Genomic DNA, 20,707 nt, shown 5'->3' on the forward strand with positions numbered 1-20,707 from the left:
CTACAAGCATAATCAATAAAGCCCCCCTACATGCTTTTCCATAGAGTATTACTATGAACCAGCCCATCCTTTTTACCCATAGTTTGCTCAGAATCTAATCTGAACCAATCCATAGACCTACCATTTTTTTCCCCAACTATGGCAACAAGGCAGAATGTATGCTACACCAACTCAGATGTACATATACAATTACGTTTCTACTTAGGACAAAGACCTACATAAAGTCTGACCAGTTATTGGCATCATTTTCGGACCACAAGAAAGGTGCTCCTGTTACTAAAGTTACACTTTCAAAATGGCTATCAGATTGCTTTACTTTTACCTACAAATCTCAGAGCTTCACAAAAAAGTAAAGGGTCATTCTATAAGAGCCATAGCAACATCTTCTGCCTTTCGGGTGAGCCTGCCAGTTGATACAATTTGTACTGCAGCAACATGGGCAAGGCCTCATACCTATATCACTTATTACAAAGTGGATTTGGCCTCCAGGAACAGGACTTCTTTTGGGTCCACTGTTCTGAAGAGCATTCTCCCTTGAGCTACCCAAGAAAGATGGTAATAGGGACGCTGTCCCAACCAGTACAGAATGAAGGCAAGATAGGACAACATCACATAAAGAAGTTATGTACTCACCATAACGTTCCATGTGTGTTGTCCATCTCGCCTTCATTCTTACATCCCACCCTCCTTCCCCCAGCCTCTGGCTCCTGGAGGACTGAGCGGGTACAGTTGGTGATTAATGCTCCTTGACCTTCTTCATTGCTCTATAAGGTATTCCATAGTTTCATTGGTACCTATTGTTAGATCAGCAAACAAGATTTGGGGAGTTTTCCTAGGGCATGATGGGATAGGGTTTCAGCCACGAGCTAGTGGAAGACCTTGAGCTTTTGTATAAGGCCCAGTCGGAACTGAGGATTGGTTCTGAACGCAACCAGTACAGAATGAAGGCTAGATGGACAACACACACAGAATATTATGGTGAGTACATAACTTATTTTTTATGTTGTTAACAGAAGGCTGCTTCCAATTCTCTGCTCCCTCTTCACGACTGAAGACTGATCTGTTCTGCTTGCTTTCCCTGCAGACCTGTGCAGTCCTTTTTAATTGCCCTGACAGTTTTCCAGACCTTTTTAGAAATTGCCCTTAGAAGGACAGTTGAAAACATTGCTGTCCAACAACCACAACCACTTGTAAGGCTCGAATCCACCTTTTATCCATTCTCTGTCCTCACAATGGTAATCCAAACCTTGTTCGATCTGCTGCCTATACGCTAGAAGGAAAACTCCGCTGAAAAAAATCAAGAAAATTAATCCCGATTAGCCACATGTGCCTTTTTAAAGGCAGTTGATATAGGAAGTGCTTTGCAAGGACCAGTCAGGTCCTTGCTTCATCACTTCATTGTTTAACAAAAAAAAAAAAGGCAACTTAGTTTCCTGGCTGCTGCAACCAGTCAAATCCCTTGCTTCACTGAAGTGGACCTGATTAAGTGCAACTTACAGATGAATCACGCACACACAAAAAAAACAAAACAATTTTGTAGTTGAGCAGTGATGTCAAAGAACCGTGTGGACGTCCATGAGGTGCAAAGCTGAGGAAGTAACAGACAGAGCAACCCACGGCTGCTGGATGGAGGCCCTCGTTCATGGGGTGGTAATCGGGGGCTGCCCTCAGTCATGGGTTTCACGGGTGCCTAATACTGGCTATGGCAGAATATATTTAATTTGTTTCATCTGAATGTATTATCTTTTGCATTCATTTTGTCAATCTTTTCTGTAGGGGAGTTTTAGTTCTCTTCTGATTCTTCCATTGTCTGTTCATTTTTCCTGTACTGTATCCACTTGGATTTGATCAGTTTAATTTTTTTCTTTGTGATGATCTATATGTCATAAGTGCAGCAAATACCACTTTCTAGTATTGGTTGATGGTAATTTACCAGCTGTTTTTTTTTCTTTTTTTCGCAATTCCCAGGCCAGAGGTCTATTTTTAGCTGTTCGCACTAACACAACCATACTGAAAGTTCCTCTCTTTTATCTGACGTGGGTGTTGCTGAAGCTTCTGTATTCAGCCTTGAACAGAATAACATTATAACCTTATAACATTAAGTCCTGAATTTTGTAAATCTACTGTGGAAATGGTTGAGCATTTCCTGAACTGGTATCTGTTTTGCATTCTGTGAATATTTTAGATGTTATTAAACTGAAAAACTGCTGTTTAATTCATAAATTATCACTGGCTGGATTTGAGTAAGTTTAGTATGCGTTTGGAAGTAGCATTTACAATGTAATTATACCTGTAAGGAGTTTAAGGATTTTCATTTCATGTTTTGTGTTTGTATACAGATATTTTTACTAGCTGGACGCAAGAGAAAGAAGAGTAAAACCTCAAACTACTTAATTTCAACAGATCCCACTGATTTATCACGAGAAGGCCAGAGCTTCATTGGAAAACTGAGGTTAGACAATGTAAAAGGAGTAAAATGTCAATGATGTCATATGGTTTGACAAATGCCAAACTTCGTCTTTGCATTTACTTGGGCTGACTTCATAAATGCTTTCACTGATGCTTACAAACATGACAGGTATTAGTCATAAAAGTTTTGGTAACACTCCTTTATCTGTAATTTTATTTATTTATTGGTTATTTGGTGGACTGACTCACTGGCCTTTTGCAGCTACCCCCAGAATCAAGACCAAGAATAAAATAGCATTACAGTGAAAAGTGGTTGTCAAAACCACAATACCGAGAGAGATTGTATTTAAGGGTGGTTGACAGAACCAATATACAGAGAAAAAATACAAATAATGATGTTATCAGAATTATATTAGAAGAATAACAGTGGAAAGTAAAAAATGTATTATCCTATTCATGCTGTCCATCCGGTCTGACTGACGGATCTTCAAGGAGCTTGTCACATCTGAGCCGGCAAAACTGGTACTCCAATTTCAAGCTCCTATAAATGCTTGCCTCCCATAATCTCTTTTGTGTGTGAAGTGCCTTCAAATTTCATTTGCTGCCACAGCACTTGGACATGATCCTGCAGGTTAAGTGTCCCTCCTTTAATTTTTTGTCATAATGATAGTCTTTTTTTCTAGCTTATCTGAAACGTGGCTATATTTACGTATATTTAGACAATGTTCTTCCTTTTTTTGTGTAGTTATGTACTTAAGAGCTCCCATTTTTCTTCCTTTATGCGGGCTTTGTCCAACTGCTACCGTTAAAGTAAAAAAAATAAAATACAGGGAAGTTGCAGTTAAAGTTGAAAAGTGTGTGTGTGTGTGTGTGTGTGTATATATATATATATATATATATATATATATATATATATACATACATACAATATTTAGAGCTTTCCACTTTTCCACTGCTGGATGTTCTTCGTGTTTCACTGTTGCAGTCATAACATTTGGGTAATCTGCTGGCAGGTTGCCCTCAGTCGGCCTTAATATCAAAGTCTTGGGTCCTGCGTGGGTTGCTGTCTCCTCTTCCATGACGTCAGGTCGTCAGGGGTATAAAACATGCAGCCGACACCATTTTCCTCAGTCTTTCTTGCCGCATGGTGCCCGAAGCAGTTCGCAAGTGCCGGTCAGCCGACACTTGAAATTTTCGCAATCGAGTTTCAAAACCAGTCTTCAATTAAAGCTAAGTACCCCGTTGGGGAAACATTTTCTTGCTCCTTACCGATGTCAGTAAAAGTTAATAATTGCATTACTTGTGGGAAGCAAATACCTCATAAGGATTTTCATTTGTACTGTATTTCTTGCCTAGGCCCAGATCATAACGTGCCTTGCTGTCAGTTTTGTGCTAGATTTAACCAACGCACTATTAAGTGTCTGTATATTTTTGCTTCAAAATATTTTTGATCCAGATTTAATTACCCTGAAATGTCGTTGGATAGCAATCCGACTACTGGAGTTCACAAAAAACACAAAGAAAAAGAGACAGACCGTCGAGGTCTAAAACCAACGACAAAGCTTCTCCTAAGCCAGTCGCTGGTTCGCCGGTACTCAATGAGGCGCTTTTGCAGCCCCTGATACCTGCTACTTTTGAGTCGCAGGCCTCTACCAAGACCCATGCGGAGTCTGGTATGCCACACGATGCTCAAGAGTATTGAACCCGTGGATTTCTCTCCCTCAGATGGGTCCGGATCTGCTGAGCAGGCACCGGCTTCTGAGGGTGTTTTCAGGCCTCAATATTTCTATATAAAACAGACGCCAGCTTCAAAAGCAAAAACAAAAACAGCTTCTAAGTCTAAAAAAAACAACGCACGAGCCACGTGCTCAGGCCCCTATGCCTAAAAAACAGATTATCAAAATGTCTGAGGGCTTAATTACCTTGATCAGGGGTTCCCAACCCTCCCTGCTAAGAAGCCTAGGCAAGACACTGAGTATGAATCTTCAGATCAGGTTTCCATTTCTTCTGATTCCTCTTCTGATCAGGAATTTTCTATACCACCCTATGAGGATTCAGATGCAGAAGAATCCATCCCATCTGCATCTCCTCCTGATGACTATTACTTTGGAGAAACCTTGCATACTTTAAGGGAACATTTTCATTGGGAGAGTCAGGATTTCTCTGAATCAAAAAGAGGCTTAGGGATTTCCTTCTGCTTCCTCAGCATAGGCCTTTGGCTATACCTCCTGTATTAGATGTTGATGACATTTTTCAGAATCAAGCATGGCTCCTGATTCCCTACCTCCGGCTCCTAGTAAGCCAGACAGATATTAACAGGGTTCCTGACTCCCACAAATTTTTATTCAAAAATCCTGCTGCTGATCCTGCTGCTGATCTTGAGACTATCTCACAGGGTCCCAAGGGTGTAAAGGCCTCTACAGCCAAAAATCCTACCCCCTCTGATGGGGAAAGAAGGTTTATACGTCTGCAACCTTAGCAATTAGGGCCTTAAACTGCCAGTTTCATATACTTAAATATCAACAGCATGTTATGGGCTTGTTGAAACAGAAAATTATGTTGATTTCTGATTGTGTGGAAAATAAAGAATTACAGGAATTATTGCATGCAGCAGAACAGGTTGGAAAGCATACTTTGCAATGTGGTTTTGATTCTTTGGTGACCACTTGCAGGGCTGCAGTTACTGGATCGGTGATTAGAAGGCATGCATGGCTCAAGGAGCAAAATCTGCCTGATCATGTTAAAGCTAAATTGTTAGATGCACCTTTACAGCATGATACACTGTTTGGTAATAAGGCAGAAGAGGTTTTAAAGAAAATGGAAGACAAAGCTAAATCTATGCAAACTGTAAAAGATTTCTTACAAGTGCAGCCACCCAGATTCAGTAGACACTGGCCTACTAAAATTTGGTCCTTTCCTGTGTCCAACAGAGCCTCACAAGACAAATCCAGGAGCTCAAAAGGCTCTAGATTCCAATCACAGGGTTCTTACAGGTTAAAGCAATGGGGTGCCTCCACCTCCAAATCTGGAGGATACAAAGCGCAACCGTACAATAAGCAGTCTCAATGACTTCCTTCTACCATCACCAAGCACTTATCTTTTGGCAGCCCCCTTGTGGGGAAAATTAGCACTTCATGCTGAAAATTGGCAGTCAATTACCCAGGACAAGTGGGCATTAAACATAGTATCCCAGGGTTACAGATTTCGTTTCCATACTTTGCCAATTACAAACGGTTGGCCAGATCTGCCACAAAATCAATGGGCAGAAGCTCAGAAACAAGTTACATCCCTCATGGATATGGGGGTTATTCAACCAGTACCAGAACAGGAAAAAGGACAAGGTTTTTATTCAAGACTGTTCTTGGTACCCAGAAAAGACAATGCCTGGCATCCAATACTGGACTTATCGATTTTGAACACGTTCTTGGACATTCCAAAATTCAAAATGCTGACTTTACAACAGTTACTACCCATGCTGGGCAAGAGCGTTTGGTTAGTGACTCTAGACTTGAGGCATACCTGCATATCCCAATAAGGGAATCGTACAGAAGATACCTCCGCTTCAAGGCAGATTTTATGCATTACCAATTCTCTGCACTGCCCTTTGGCTTATCCACTGCACCCAGGGTCTTTACAAAGTACCTGGCACCAGAAATTGCATTTTGCAGACAAAGAAGCATATAAATCTATCCTTACTTGGACGACTGTCTCATTCAAGCAGAAAACAAGAACATTCTTCAACATCTGGCGTTTGTAAAAAGGCTTCTAGGGTACACAATAAACGAAAAGAAATCACAACTGGTACCTTCTCAAAAAATTACATTCCTGGGTGCAAGCTTGAATACAACTGCCCAGATGGCTTACCTTACACCAGACAAAGAAAGGCAACTGACTGTATACTTCAAACAGATGGCAACAAAAACCCAGTTATCTGCAAGACAAATTCTGCAGGCTTTGGGGTTCGTGGCATCCTGCATTCTACTAATTCCATATGCAAGACTGCATATGAGGAAACTTCAATGGTATCTAAAAAGTTTATGGAGTCAACATTGTCACAGTCTGGAAGCAATGATTCCTCTTATCCCCTGCCTACAACAGGATCTTTCACTCTACCCCCTGCCACCCAAACCCTAACTACAGATGCATCAGACTATGTTTGGGGGGCCCACCTGGCGGGGAGATGCATTCAGGGCATATGGAATCCAAATCAAATGCATCTGCATATCAACCAGAAAGAGATGTGAGCTGTTCAGAATGCCCTGACAGCCTTCAAGGACTTACTTCATCCAGGACTACTACTGATAGACGGACAACATCACGGTTATGTGGTATATAAACAAGCAGGGGGGGGTACACATTCCTACCCCTTTTGCAGACTAGCCATGGCATTGTGGGACACAGCCTTGCCTTGCCAAGTACATCTGCAAGCACAATTCCTGCCAGGAAAACAAAATACTGTGGCAGATGACCTAAGCAGAAATCTTATGGATCGTCACGAGTGGAAACTGGATCCACAAATCTTCAGCATGGTAACACAGAAATGGGGGAGCCCAGACATAGATCTGTTTGCCTCTCCCCAAAATTATCAACTGGACAAATTCTGCACAAGGACTTACCACAGACAAGCATGGAAAGTGGATGTCCTATCCTTCAGTTGGAAAAACCTATCAGTCTACGCCTTTCCTCCTCTGCCTCTTCTCCCGAAGGTATTACTAAAGGTCAGACAGGAAAAACCGAAGATGATCCTAATTGCCCCTGACTGGCCATGCGAGCACTGGTATCCAATTCTAAGGAATATGTCTCAACTCCCTCCTTGGTACTTGCCTCAAATACCTCATCTACTGTCTCAGCAGAACAGTCAAATTCTGCACACTCGGTTCCAGACTCTGAACCTGGCATCATGGCTGATCACGTAATTATTCAAACAACACCTCTCAGTAAATCTGTGATGGATGTCATTTTGGAAGACAGGCCAAGTACTAGAAAATCTTATGCTGATAAATGGAAGAGATTCTGTGCTTGGAACCAAGCACAAAGAACGGACACAGCCAAACCAAATATTCCTCAGATTTTGCAATATTTGACTGAGATGCTTGACAAGGTCCTATCTTTTTCTTCAGTAAAAATCCATGCCTCTGCCATTTCGGCTCATTACAACGGGGAGCCTCCCATCTTTTCTCATCCTCTTCTAAAACAGTATCTTAGAGGGGCCAAAAATGTAAGGCCTCCCAGAAGATCACCAACTCCTGCATGGGACCTCAATTTTGTGCTGGAAAAACTCACCCTGCCTCCTTTTGAACCAGAAGCTACTGCTGATATAAAGTTTTTATCTTGTTAAACAGCTTTTCTTTTAGCAATCACTTCAGCAAGAAGGGTTTCAGAACTACAGGCCCTTGTGGCTGTGGAGCCTTTTATTACATTCTACCCGGACAGGGTGTCCGTCAGGACCAATCCTTTTATGCCTAAGGTGGTATCCAGTGTGGCTCTTAACCAAACTATTCACCTGCCAACATTTTACCCAAATCCGCAGAACAAGGGGGAGAGGATTCTGCATTCATTGGACGTATACAGACAACTAAGATTCTACTTAAACAGGACCATATCTCTAAGAAAGTCTGAGCAACTACTGGTGGCATTTCCTGCAGGATCAGAGGGGAAGGCTGTATCAAAGCAGACTATTTCTAAGTGGATAAGCCACTGCATTCATTTCTGCTACTTGCATTAGGATGCCCAAGGGAATCAGGTCACATTCCACCAGGGCCGCCTTTACCTCCGCAGCCTTTCTCAGGGGAGTTCCAACCAATGACATTCTAGAAGCTGCTACTTGGAGCTCTGTTCATACTTTTACAAAGGGTTATCATTTGCCTCTTTTCTCTAAGTCCAAGGCAGGCTTTGCCACTGTAGTTCTGCAGGGCCTTATAGCCACTCCTAATGCTATTTAGTGCCGTCCTCCCATCCATAGCTTTGGGATTCTACCCAAATGTAATGACGGCAACAGTGAAACACGAAGAACATAGTACAGATGTAATGGGATCCTATCTCGCCTACATTCATGACAGATGGGTTCTGAGCCGATCCATCGGCTCCGACTCGGCAACTTATACACTAGCACGAAGTCTCTCATTGGCTGGGCTACTCCCTATCCCAGGATGCACTACACCTGCTTCCCCAGATCTCGTTTGCCGCTTTACAAGCTGGACGTGGTCTCGACTTGGCTGGAGCTAAGTGGTTCTTTTACCTTTATTGGTCTTTGACCTTGGGGTTTTTTTTTTTTTTTGTCATATATTAACCAAACAGCTGTTTTAACAGTTATTCCTTGTTACTATTTGCTACTTTTGAGTGTTTGAGTGTCTTCTGGTACTTCAATTTTTCAGTTGGGCAAGGCCCGTTTAAGTTAGAGGGCCTTTGCCCTACCTTTGTGTGCTATTTAACTTTTATTACCTTTTGTGGTTAATTGTTTTCGGGCCAAGCCCGTTTAAATTTGAGGGCTTTGGGCCGTTGGACTTGTTTTGTCTGTTTGTTGTGAGGTAAAATTTTTTTCTTACTCGCGCCAGTGTGTCTCGCGCTTGTCAGTTGGCGCAATTTTGTGATAGTGCTTACTAATTGTGGTAAAGTCATACTTGTTTAGGGCCTGTACTATGTCCAAGGAACACAAGTCAGGTTTTAAAAAATGCACTCGGTGCAGTTATAAAATGTCAATCACAGACAGTCATTCAGTCTGCGTTTATTGTTTGGGGCCGAAACATCTACAAGAGACTTGTAGCGTATGTCATGCTTTCTCTGCTAGAGTTCTTCAAGAACGCAAGAACAAGTTGATTTTGAAAGGGCTTATAAAACCTTCGTTTGAGGAAGCCTTAAATCCTCCAGTTGCTTCCAAAGAAAAGATCGCCGGCACCGACAAGTCCGCCGGAGCCGACTTCTAAAAGACTAAATTGACCTCTTCTTCCTCGGCTCCACTGACTTCAGGGCCGAGGGTCGGCGGGTCTGCCTCGGTACCTCCTGCTTGCTCCATTGCCTTCGAGCCGCAAGTTGGAGTATCGAGGTGAATCACCTCCATCGGTTCCAATGGCTTCGAGCCGGTGGAAGTGTGCAGCTCAGACTCTTCCCCTCGGCTCAAGAAGGCTCCTTCGGTGCCGATGGTGGTCCATGCTGTGGTGGAGTCGGCGCCGACAGTATTGGAGCCGCTTTGAGCCAGTCCCTCTCTCGGAGCCGAGAGGAAAGTCTTCTCGAGTGTCTACCTCCTCTAAATCCTCGAGACGGTCAGATTCGGACCTGGATAGGGTTTTACAGAGGCTTTCCAATCTCCAGTGTTTACTAAAATGGTCTCGGCCCAGCACAGTTTGCTTGAGCCGATCCCTCCAACACATTTGATTCCTCCTCCAACCTCTTCGGAGCCGTTGGAGCCGGTGGTGGTGGAGCAATGTGGAGCCATACGGTCGGAGCAGAGACCCCTTACAGGCCTTCGGCTCCAACTATGCTTCCTACCCTGTCCTCCGGTTCAGGGTTTGGTACTGCGACCTCTTCAGCCGGGCCCGAGGGGAATACTTTGGGATTAGGTGCTTCGGTGCCTAGTCTTCCTCTCGAGCATCGGCTGCTGGAATTCTAGTGCCATCGTGGCCTCTAGACCAGTGACCTCCTTGGATTCTGGAGGTCCGCCTTTGAGGCCATGAGGAGCGCTGGCCATGCCTTTGCCGGTTCAACAAGATTCTACCTCACCGTCCCTAGATTTGGAGACTGGTGCCTCTGTTGTGTTGCAGCCCCGCAGCGGGCCCCAGGGCCTGAGGATACCCCCATCGGGGTTCCTTCTTCCGGGTGGTCCGTCCAAACTGCTTCGGACGAACCCCCACAGAAGAAATTGTGTAAGAGGAAGCACGAGACTCCCAAGATGAGTCTATTACATCGGCTACTGACCTCGATGACGCAGAAGGGTCCCCAAATCATCTTCGGATGATATCTCCTTCTCAGATATCTTGGAGATTCTGAGGCAGAGGTGACTGGCAAGCCAAAACCCCTTCAGCTGAGGAGTCAGTCTTCCTCAAGGCCTTTGGGGCCCAGCCTTCCGCCTCCTGGGTGTCTCCGCCTTGATGAACTCCTTGATTTGGTTTCTCAAGGGTGTGGGAACACCCTGATTCTGTGGAACCGGTGCCTCGAGGCCCAATAAATTTTTGTCAGCCCCCCCCCAGAAGGAATTTCTCACAAAGGGTGTGCCTGTAGATGCTTTGGTGGTGGCTTCTGCCACACAGCAGGACGTGGCAGGGGCTTCGACGCCTATTCATCCTCCTAATAAGGATTCTAGGAGTATGGATAGGTACGGGAAGCGTACCCTGTCCTCAGCGGCCTTTACCTTCACGGTCGCTGAACTATTTATGTCATTTTACGAGGCTCCAAAGGGATCTTCTCAAAGAGCTAAATGACTCTATTGTTGGTAATCTACCTGAGGCGCTGGCCCCGACTGTTGGCGCACAGATGACTACCCTTTTTTCTATCGTTAACTCGTCCATGAGGCTCATTTCAGATGCGGCCAAGGGGCGAGTAGAGCAGGGAACAGGCGTTGCCCTCAGGAGGCAAGCCTGGTTACGCTTGTGTTCGTTCACGGAGGCCTTCAAGTCTTCCTTCGCTGACGCCCCCTTTGATGGGTCATCTTTGTTTGGACCCAAGGTGAAGGACACACTAACTCGGTGCGAGCAGGAGGGCAAGACTTTGACTGCCGTTGGGGCCCATTTTTCCGCTCCTTCCAGGCCTTATCCCAAGGCTGGAAGAGGAGGGAAAATGTGGTTTAAAAAATCCCAAAAGTCTTTCTCTACTCCACCCAGCGATTCCCCCTCCAGAGGCAGGGGATTTGGAAGACGCCCCAGAGGTGGCAGAGGCCCCCGTAACTCTGGAGACCGCAATTCCTTTCATGGTTCTTCATACAACCAGCATTCCTGAGTTGTTGCCCGACTGTGCAACTCCGGAGCCAGTCGGAGGTCGCTTTGCGGCGCACCCACAAGCTTGGGAATCCATAACAAGCGATTGGTGGGTGCTTCGCATTACCGGAGGATATATCATACCCTTCAACAAACCCCCCCTTTCTTTAAGGGAAATCCCGGACGTACCACCCAGTCAGCGGGATCAGGCAGCATTAGAGATTTCAAAGCTGCTAGAAAAAAGAGCCATCCAGCCTGTCCCCATCGACCAGATCGGATCAGGAACTTATTCAAAGTTACTTTTGGTACCAAAAAAGACATGGGACTTCAGGCCCATTTTGGACCTCAGTTCATTGAATCGCTTCAGAAGAAGTCCAAATTCAATGGTCACTCTTCAATCTATTCTTCCGTTGCTGAAAAAAAATGCATGGATGTGCTCCATAGATCTCCAGGACGCTTACTATCACATTCCCATAGCTCAAGAGTCCAGGAGACATTTACGCCCCCTCGGAGCCAGTCATTTTCAATTCCGAGCACTGCCCTTTGGTCTCACCACAGCCCCCAGAGTGTTCACCAAATGTCTGGCAGTGGTAACTGCTCACCTGAGAAGTCTGGGATTCCAGGTGTTTCCTTATCTAGACGACTGGCTCCTTACTGCCACCTCCAGCATCTACTACTCCAAGCACTCAGAGCCACGCTCACCTTGGGCCGTTTCTTGGGGATCACGCTCAATTTGCAAAAATCTGTACTACAGCCATCTCAGCGTATTACTTTCATAGGCGCAGACTTAGACACAAAAAGAATGCGCCATTTACCGGCAGCAAGAATTCAGGTCTTACAAGATCAAGTCAAATCCTGTCTCCCCTACAAAGAGCTCCGCCCATCGGATCCTACAACTGTTGGGCTCGATGGCGTCAATTACTTTTAGTTCCCTTGGCCAGACTTCACATGCGAATTTTACAATGGCTACTGTCGGTTCAATGGTCCTATCAGGAACTTCCTTGAACCACTTAATCATAATCACGGAAAGTTGCCGAGATCTTCATTGGTGGCTTCTCCAATCAAATCTCACCAGGGGCACCCTTTATACCTCAACGCCCATTGCCACTGTGACTACGGACGCCTCCCAGGTAGGGTGGGGGTCATTACCTGGACAGGTCGGTCCAAGGCACATGGCAGATCCAAGAAACGCATTTGCATATCAATGTCCTGGAGATGAGAGCGTACTATTGGTACTCCAAGCTCTCCATCACGCCTCCCACAGGGCCCGACATTATCCTATCCGACAACATGTCGGTGGTGTGGTACATAAACAAGCAAGGTGGAACCAGGTCTTACCCACTATGCAGAGAAGCCATGAGACTTTGGCACTGGTAGCTACCAACCGCTTAATGGCAACGCATACCGAAGTCCAATGTGATTGGACAGATTAAGCAGGACCATTCTTTTACCCCACGAGTGGTCCTCAAACAGAGTATAGCTGCAAAATCTTCGACAGATGGGGTCTTCCTTGCTGCGACCTGTTTGCCAGCCCTCACAATGCGAAATGCAGAGAGTTCTTCACACTGTTTCCTTCTCAGGGACAGATTCCCAGGGACGCTCTGACTCACATTTGGCCCCGGTCTTCTACGCCTTCCTCCGCTCTCCTACCGAGGGTGATACAGAAGGCCATTTACTTGGAGAGCGAGATGATTTTGATTGCCCGCACTGGCGCCAAGTTTGGTTTCCCTTCCTACAGAGGCATGCGATAGAAGGTCCATGGTTTCTGGATCCGTGCCAGACCTGTTGACTCACCAGTCAGGACGGCCATCCGCCTCTCAGGTCCTTGAAGTTGGGAGCATGGTTACTCCACTTCCATCCTTAGTCCGAGACAATGCTCTTTCGCCGGACGTGGTCCACATACTGTCTTCTTCTCATAAACCTTCCACCATCAAACTTTATTCCAGTAAATGGAAAAGGTTTGCCTTCTGGGCTCAAGAACAGGGTATAGATCCTCTCACTGCACCAGTATCGGAGGTTCTGAATTTTCTGGCCTCCTTTTCAGTCGGGCTCTTCAGTTTCTACCATTAAGGTTCAGCTAGCAGCCATCTCTAATTTTCATGCTTCTTTTGAACCTTCATTGATGTCTCACAAACTTTGTAAGGCTTTCCTTAAAGGGGCTTGGCTCCTTAGGCCTCCTTTATCTCAGCCTGTTCCCCTTGGGATTTGAATATGGTTCTTGCTGCCCTAACTGCCCGTCCTTCGAACCAGCTGCTACTTGTGATTTCAAATTTCTGTCTTGGAAAACGGCCTTTTAGTAGCCATAACATCTGCTAGGCGAGTTTCAGAACTTCAAGCTCTTTGTTCTGATCCTCCCTATTTGATTTTTCACAAGCATAGAGTTTCATTGAAATTAAACCCTGCATTTATACCAAAGGTGGCCTCCTCTTTCTGTATGCAACAAACTATAGAACTCCCTGTCTTTTTCCCAGAATTCTCCAATAACGCAGAATATACTTTGCATCAATTGGACGTACATAGACAACTACGGTTTTATTTGAATAGAACCGCCAAACGCGAAATCAAATCAGTTGTTTGTTTCTTTGCAGCGAACAAATTGGGTCAACCAGTAACAAAAGCCTCCATATCTAAATGGATTAAAGATTGTATCATTTTTATTTATTCACAGGCTAATAAAGACCTTCCCTTTCCAGTCAAGGCTCATTCTACCAGGGCAATGGCTACTTCGTAGCTTTTCACCCAAGTTATCAATAGATGATATTTGTGCTGCAACCTGGACTTCTCCACACTTTTATTTCTCATTACAAATTGGATGTGGTTTCTCAAGGCAGAGCTTCCTTTGGTTCCACAGTTCTCAGGAGTGTGTTCCAATGAGCCACCCGGGATGTAGGTGCTAGGACGCTGTCCATCTGTCATGAATGTAGGCGATAGGATCCCATTACATCTTTTAGTTATGTACTTACCATAACTTCGGATGTATGAGATCCATCTCGCCTACATTCATAAGTACCCACCCTCCTTCCCCCTTCCATTTGGATTTAGAGGAGCTGTAGTCACTTTTTCTTGGCGCTCTTTCTTGAAGAACTTTAGTTGGTTATAGTGACTAGTAGTGTTTTCTGTGTTTACATGGGTGTATGAAAGCGAACAAACAAGATCTGGGGAAGCAGGTGTAGTGCATCCTGGGATAGGGAGTAGCCCAGCCAATGAGAGACTTCGTGCTAGTGTATAAGTTGCCGAGTCGGAGCCGATGGATCGGCTCCGAACCCATCTGTCATGAATGTAGGCGAGATGGATCCCATACATCCGAAGTTATGGTAAGTACATAACTAAAAGTTGTGTACACTTACCATAAATGTAGATGTTAGAGTGTATTCACTGTTGCAGTCCGGGTTACCCACCTGCCATCCCCCTTTTTTCTAGAAATTCTCTTTCCTTCACTGCATTCTAAAGCCTTTGTGGTGTATTTGCTTTTAGATGAAGGTAAAGTTTATGTTGCTAAAAGTGGATTTATATAATTTATATACCTTTTCTTTCCTTCACTATATTTAAAAGCCTTTGGGGTGTATTTGCTTTTTCGTTGAAGGTAAAGTTTGTTTCTTTAAAAGTGCATTTATACAATTACTATTTTTATATATTTATATATGTGTGTGTATGCATTTCTGCTCCTCATTTGGGGGGCACCTGACATCTGGGGCAAGAAAAACTGAAGAAAATGGCATCGGCTGCATGTTTTATACCCCTGACGACCTGACTTCATGGAAGAGGAGACAGCAACCGATGCAGGACCCAAGACTTTGATATTCAGGCCGACTGAGGGCAACCTGCCAGCAGATTACCCAAATATAATGACTGCAACAGTGAATACACTCGAACATCTACATTTATGGTAAGTGTACACAACTGTGCTTTCTTGGTATTGTAGCTTATACTTAGCTATCATATTTATGAATCTCATTTCACTGAAAGCTAACGATATAAAACCAAAAGTAGGTGGGGAGCTATGCCACCCACACCCCCCCTTACGTCTGTATACTAACTCCGGGATCATGCTACAGTGGGGAAAAGGGCATATACATTTTATTTGCCCAACACTACTTACATTCAGTGAAATGTGATTCAGTAAAAATGAGTTTTCAGTGATTTGAGCTTTCAGCGATTTGCTGTGGTTTGAAATTCAGTGAAATGAGTTTTCAGTGAATGAAAGTAGACCTCTATATATATATATATATATATATATATATATATATATATATCTATATATATATTTATAGGTTTAATATCAAAATTTTGAACCGTACTCCGTCGACTGTACTATCGTCGAACACAGAAGTTCGAAAACGGTAATATCGATGTCAAAAAAACAATCTAGGAATGGGTTTTAACATGGGTCGAGGTAGGGGAGATGTTTGTAGTTCGGAATAATACTGAGCACCTACCTCGACCCATGTTAAAACCCGTTCCTAGATTGTTTTTTTGACATCGATATTACCGATGTCCTTCAAGAATGCAACTGCAGTCATAACATATGGGTTGTCCTGCCTCAGGCAGCCCTCGGTCGGCCGAATTCCAAAGTCTGAGTCCGGCGTCGGCTGGTGTTGCCTCCTCTCCGACATCACAATGGCTGGAGTATAAAGGCATCGGCCGACGCCATCTTCTTCAGTCTTTCTTGCCGCTGCGCCGAAGCAGAAGCAGTTCGCAAGTGCCGGTCGGTCAGCTCCTGTGTTTTCAGTACCGAAGTCATCTAAAAGCCAAGTACCTCGTTGGGGAACATTTATTCTTGCCTCAGCCGATGTCAGAACAAATTGAGAAAGTTAATAATTGTTTGTCTTGTGGTAAACAAATACCTCATAAGGACTTCCATTCTCTGCCTTCCCTGCCTGGGCCCAGACCACGACGCTCGCCTGTGCTGCCTGTGCCTGCTTTAATAAGCGCACTCTCAGGCGCCGGGCAGAATTCGCCGAGGACTCTTCGGTGAATCTTTTATGATATCATGCCGCCGGAACAACCGACAACCCAATCTGCTAAAACGCAAGGACCGGGACCGGCATCCTCGGCCCGCGTCCGCTACCGATGTTTCTCCTAAACCCTCTGCTAGCGCTCCGGCTCCTTCGGAAGTGGTAAATCTATCGCTCCAGGCCGACGACACAGCGCTAACACGACCTTCGGTGTCGGAGATCTCTCCAGTGCCGGAGATCTCTCCAGTGCCGGTTGTTGATTTTCCTCCGGAAACCGAAGTTCTGGATCTACCAGACACCATTCCTGTGGACAAGGTAATGCCTGCACTTGGGGCTGCTAGGCCTCCTGTTTCCATGTCCATCAAGGCCTTTGCACGTGCTAAGGCCGCCAGTCAGGCCAAGGCCCATCCTAAACCTGCCCAGGCCCCTTCTTCTGATAAGCAGATCATGTCTCTGGCTGCAGATCTTATTTCCCTTATCAGGGGGTCTCAGCCACCTGCAGAGAAAAGGCCTAGATCTGAGCAGGCGGACGACCTCTCCTCGGGTGAAGCCTCTGGGGATTCTGAGCACTCTGACACTCAAGAAGAACCCTTCCAGGCCTATGAGGACTCTGATGCTGAGGAATATATTCCCTCTGCCTCCCCTCCAGAGGATTTCTCATTTGGGGAAGTTTTGCATTCCATGAGGGAACATTTTCAATGGCAGGGTCAGGAATTCTCTGACTCCAGGAAAAGGCTACGTACTTTCCTCAAGCTCCCCCAGCACAGACCTTTGGCTATCCCTCCAGTTATGGATGTTTAGGATGATGTTTTCTCTGACTCCATTGCCAACCCTGACTCTCTTCCTCCTGCTCCTGTCAAGCCGGACAGATATTATAGGGTCCCTGACACTCACAAGCACTGTTTAAGGCCCACTCAGTGGATCTAGCAACTATTTCACAGGGCCCCAAGGGAGTGGCTTCCTCCTCTGCCAAAAACCCACTGCCAGCTGACAGAGAAGCAAGGTCCCTGGAGAGATGGGGTAAAAAAGTATATACCTCTACTACCCTAGCCATGAGGTCTCTTAACTGCCTTTTTCACATGTTTCAGTACCAGGATTTTCTCTTGGATGATTTACAGAAAAAGGTAGCCTCTTCTGAGCCTATTGATAAAAAGGCACTGCAGGATCATATACATAACACTCAGCAGGTTAATAACCATTTTCTGCAGTGTGGTTATGATGCACTGGAAGCTTCATGTAGGGCAGCTATGACTGGGGCTGTAATACGTAGACATGCCTGACCATGTTAAAGTAAAGTTACTGGATGCACCTTTGGAGAAACAAAAGCTTTTTGGTGCTACTGCACAAGATGTATTGAAATCCATAGAGGAAAAAGCAAAGTCAGTACAGACAGTCAAGGATTTCCTTCAGGTTCAGCCACCCAGATTCAGCAGAAACTGGCCCTCAAAGAATTGGTCCTTCCCCTGCTCAGACAAGTTTCAAAGGGGAAAAAGCAGACGAGCCAGGGGTAGAGGGCAATACCGAGGATCTTACTGGGGACGCCAATGGCAACCTCCAAATCAAAGAAGTGGCGCAGACAGTTCAGCTGCACCACAGGGACAATCACAATGACTTCACTTTCGTACCGCCTACAAAGGTTCAAAGAGAAGCACCTTTGGGCGGAAAATTAGCCTTATTCTCACAAAACTGGCATATCTTAACCAAAGACAATTGGATTCTGGATTTGATAGACAAAGGCTACAGATTCCACTTCCACACATTACCAATAAGACAAGGCATGCCAAACCTGCCACATCATCAAAGGGCAGAGGCACTCTCTCAAGTTTCCAAGCTTTTAAGTATAAAAGCAATAGAAAGGGTTCCTCCTCAGGAGCAAGGCCAGGGATTTTATTCAAACTGTTCCTTGTTCCAAGAAAAGAAAACAAATGGAGACCCATACTGGACTTGTCAAATCTAAACACTTTCCTCATTGTGCCAAAGTTCAAAATGCTGACGTTGCAGCAACTTCTTCCCATGCTGGGCAAGGGGTCTTGGCTGGTCACTGTGGACCTCAAGGAGGCATACCTGCATGTCCCAATCAGATAAAGCTGCAGAAGATACCTCAGATTTCTTGCAGGAACAGAGCATTATCAATTCTCAGCATTGCCGTTTGGCTTGTCTACTGTGCCCAGAGTGTTCACGAAATGCCTGGCATCAGTAGTGGCACACTGCAGACAGCAGGGGATTCAAATATACCCCTACTTGGACGACTGCCTCATACAAGCAGACAACAAACAAACCTTAAAAGGGAATTTGGACTATGTCATGCATCTACTGCAGGCCTTGGGATACACAGTCAACATTCAGAAGTCAAAATTACTACCATCCCAACAGATTGCATTCCTAGGAGCCAAACTGGACACGGAAACACAAATGGCCTACCTCACAGAGGAAAAACAGCAGCATTTACCAGAGTACTTCAAAGGCCTAGCAAAGCTTTCCCAGCTGACTGCAAGGAAAATCCTGCAGGCCCTGGGTTTCATGGCATCTTGTATTCTTCTGATACCTTTGGCAAGACTTCATATGAGAAAGCTGCAATGGTATTTAAAAAACTTATGGTCTCAACACAGCAACAGCCTAGAGGACATAATCCCACTTATTCCATGCCTGCAGAAGGAATTCCTATGGTGGGCTCAAGCCAGTCAACTAAACAAAGGCATGTCTTTCAACAGACCTCAAGCAGGCCAAATGATCACAACAGACGCCTCAGACCATGGATGGGAGGCGCACATGGAGGGCAGATGCATTCAAGGTCTATGGACGCCAAAGGAAAGACATATGCACATAAACCAAAAGGAGATGTTGGCAGTGATGCATGCCATCGAGACTTTCGAAAAATCACTACAAGAAGGACATCTGCTAATAAGGACAGACAACACCACTGTCATGTGGTACATAAACAAGCAGGGAGGCACTCATTCTTATCCCCTCTGCAGACTAACAATGCTTCTCTGGGAAAAATCCCTGAGCCTGAACATACACTTACAATCCCAGTTTGTACCAGGCAAGGACAATGTACTGGCGGACAATCTGAGCAGAAATTTCATGGATCCACACGAATGGATGTTGCACCCTCACATTTTCTCTCAACTGACAAGGACATGGGGAATACCGGACGTAGATCTTTTTGCTTCCCACTTAAATCATCACCTGGAAAAGTTCTGCAAAAGAACTCGCCACCCTCTAGCTTGGAAAACGGATGCTCTCTCCTTCAGCTGGAATTCTCTAAAAATTTATGCATTCCCTCCTCTGCCTCTGCTGACCAAGGTGATACTGAAAATAAAAGCAGAACAACCAACAGGCATCTTGATAGCTCCAGACTGGCCGAGGCAACACTGGTACCCACTGCTATTTGACCATAACTCGGAGCAAACCATGGCCTCTGACCCTATGGCCCCTGCTCTTAACGCAACACAATTACAGGTCTGTACATCAAGACCTGAAAACATTGCATCTGACAGCCTGGAGACTTCCATGACTTCAACACCTAACTCTCTTTCCAAATCTGTTCAAGAGATCTTGCTGGAAGCACGCAGACTTTCCACCAGAATAACCTATTCAGCCAAGTGGAAGAGATTCAGCATCTGGAATGCCAAAAAGGGTCAGGACACAGAACTACTGAGTATTCCTCAGATATTGGAATACTTGGCAGAACTATTTCATACTGGACTTTCATACTCCTCAATAAAGATTCATGCCTCAGCAATCTCAGCAAAATACAACTGTAACCCTCCAGTGTTTTCGCATCCTTTGCTAAGACAGTTTTTAAGAGGGATGAAGAATATCAAACCTCCCAGAAAACAGCCAGTACCTGCATGGGACCTCAACTATGTGTTGGAAAAACTAACTCTTCCTCCCTTTGAGCCAGCAGCATCCTCAGAAATGCAATTTCTTTCATGGAAGACAGCCTTCTTATTGGCAGTCACTTCTGCAAGAAGAGTTTCGGAGATACAGGCACTCATGGCAGTGTCCCCCTTCCTCATTTTTCATCAAGACAGAGTCTCCCTAAGAACCAATCCTGCATTCATGCCAAAAGTTATTTCCAGGGTGTCTCTAAATCAAGCAATTCATCTGCCTACATTCTTCCCCAATCCTCAAAATAGGGGGGAAAAACTACTGCATACTTTGGACATACACAGACAACTACGCTACTACTTGGACAGAACTAAGGCCACCAGAAAGTCTGACCAGCTGTTTGTAGCCTATGCTGCTCGAGTACAAGGAAAGGCAATCTCCAAACAAACAATTTCAAAATGGATTGGACATTGCATCAGATTTTGCTATTCTTTTCATGGAAAAGGTGTGCCAGCCAATATTAGGCCACACTCCACCAGAGCTATAGCCACTTCCACAGCTCTCCTAAGAGGAGTGGCAACAAAGGACATTTTAGAGGCTGCT

The 20,707-nt window shown here is 45.1% G+C and overlaps 1 protein-coding gene across 3 annotated transcripts in view; it reads left to right on the top strand.

Annotated features, from left to right (window-relative positions):
- TULP3 (TUB like protein 3) overlaps window positions 1–20,707 on the top strand; it is a 1,091,431-nt gene that overhangs the window by 638,669 nt on the left and 432,055 nt on the right. For all 3 annotated transcript variants that reach the window (XM_044087608.1, XM_044087605.1, XM_044087606.1), the window contains one exon: window positions 2,340–2,452. In XM_044087608.1, the coding sequence (XP_043943543.1) occupies window positions 2,340–2,452 (113 nt within the window). The remainder of the gene's footprint in view (window positions 1–2,339; window positions 2,453–20,707) is intronic.

Source organism: Protopterus annectens, chromosome 11.part0 (genome assembly GCF_019279795.1).
Source record: "Protopterus annectens isolate FY-2018-M chromosome 11.part0, PAN1.0, whole genome shotgun sequence".
Classification (NCBI taxonomy): domain Eukaryota; kingdom Metazoa; phylum Chordata; order Ceratodontiformes; family Protopteridae; genus Protopterus; species Protopterus annectens.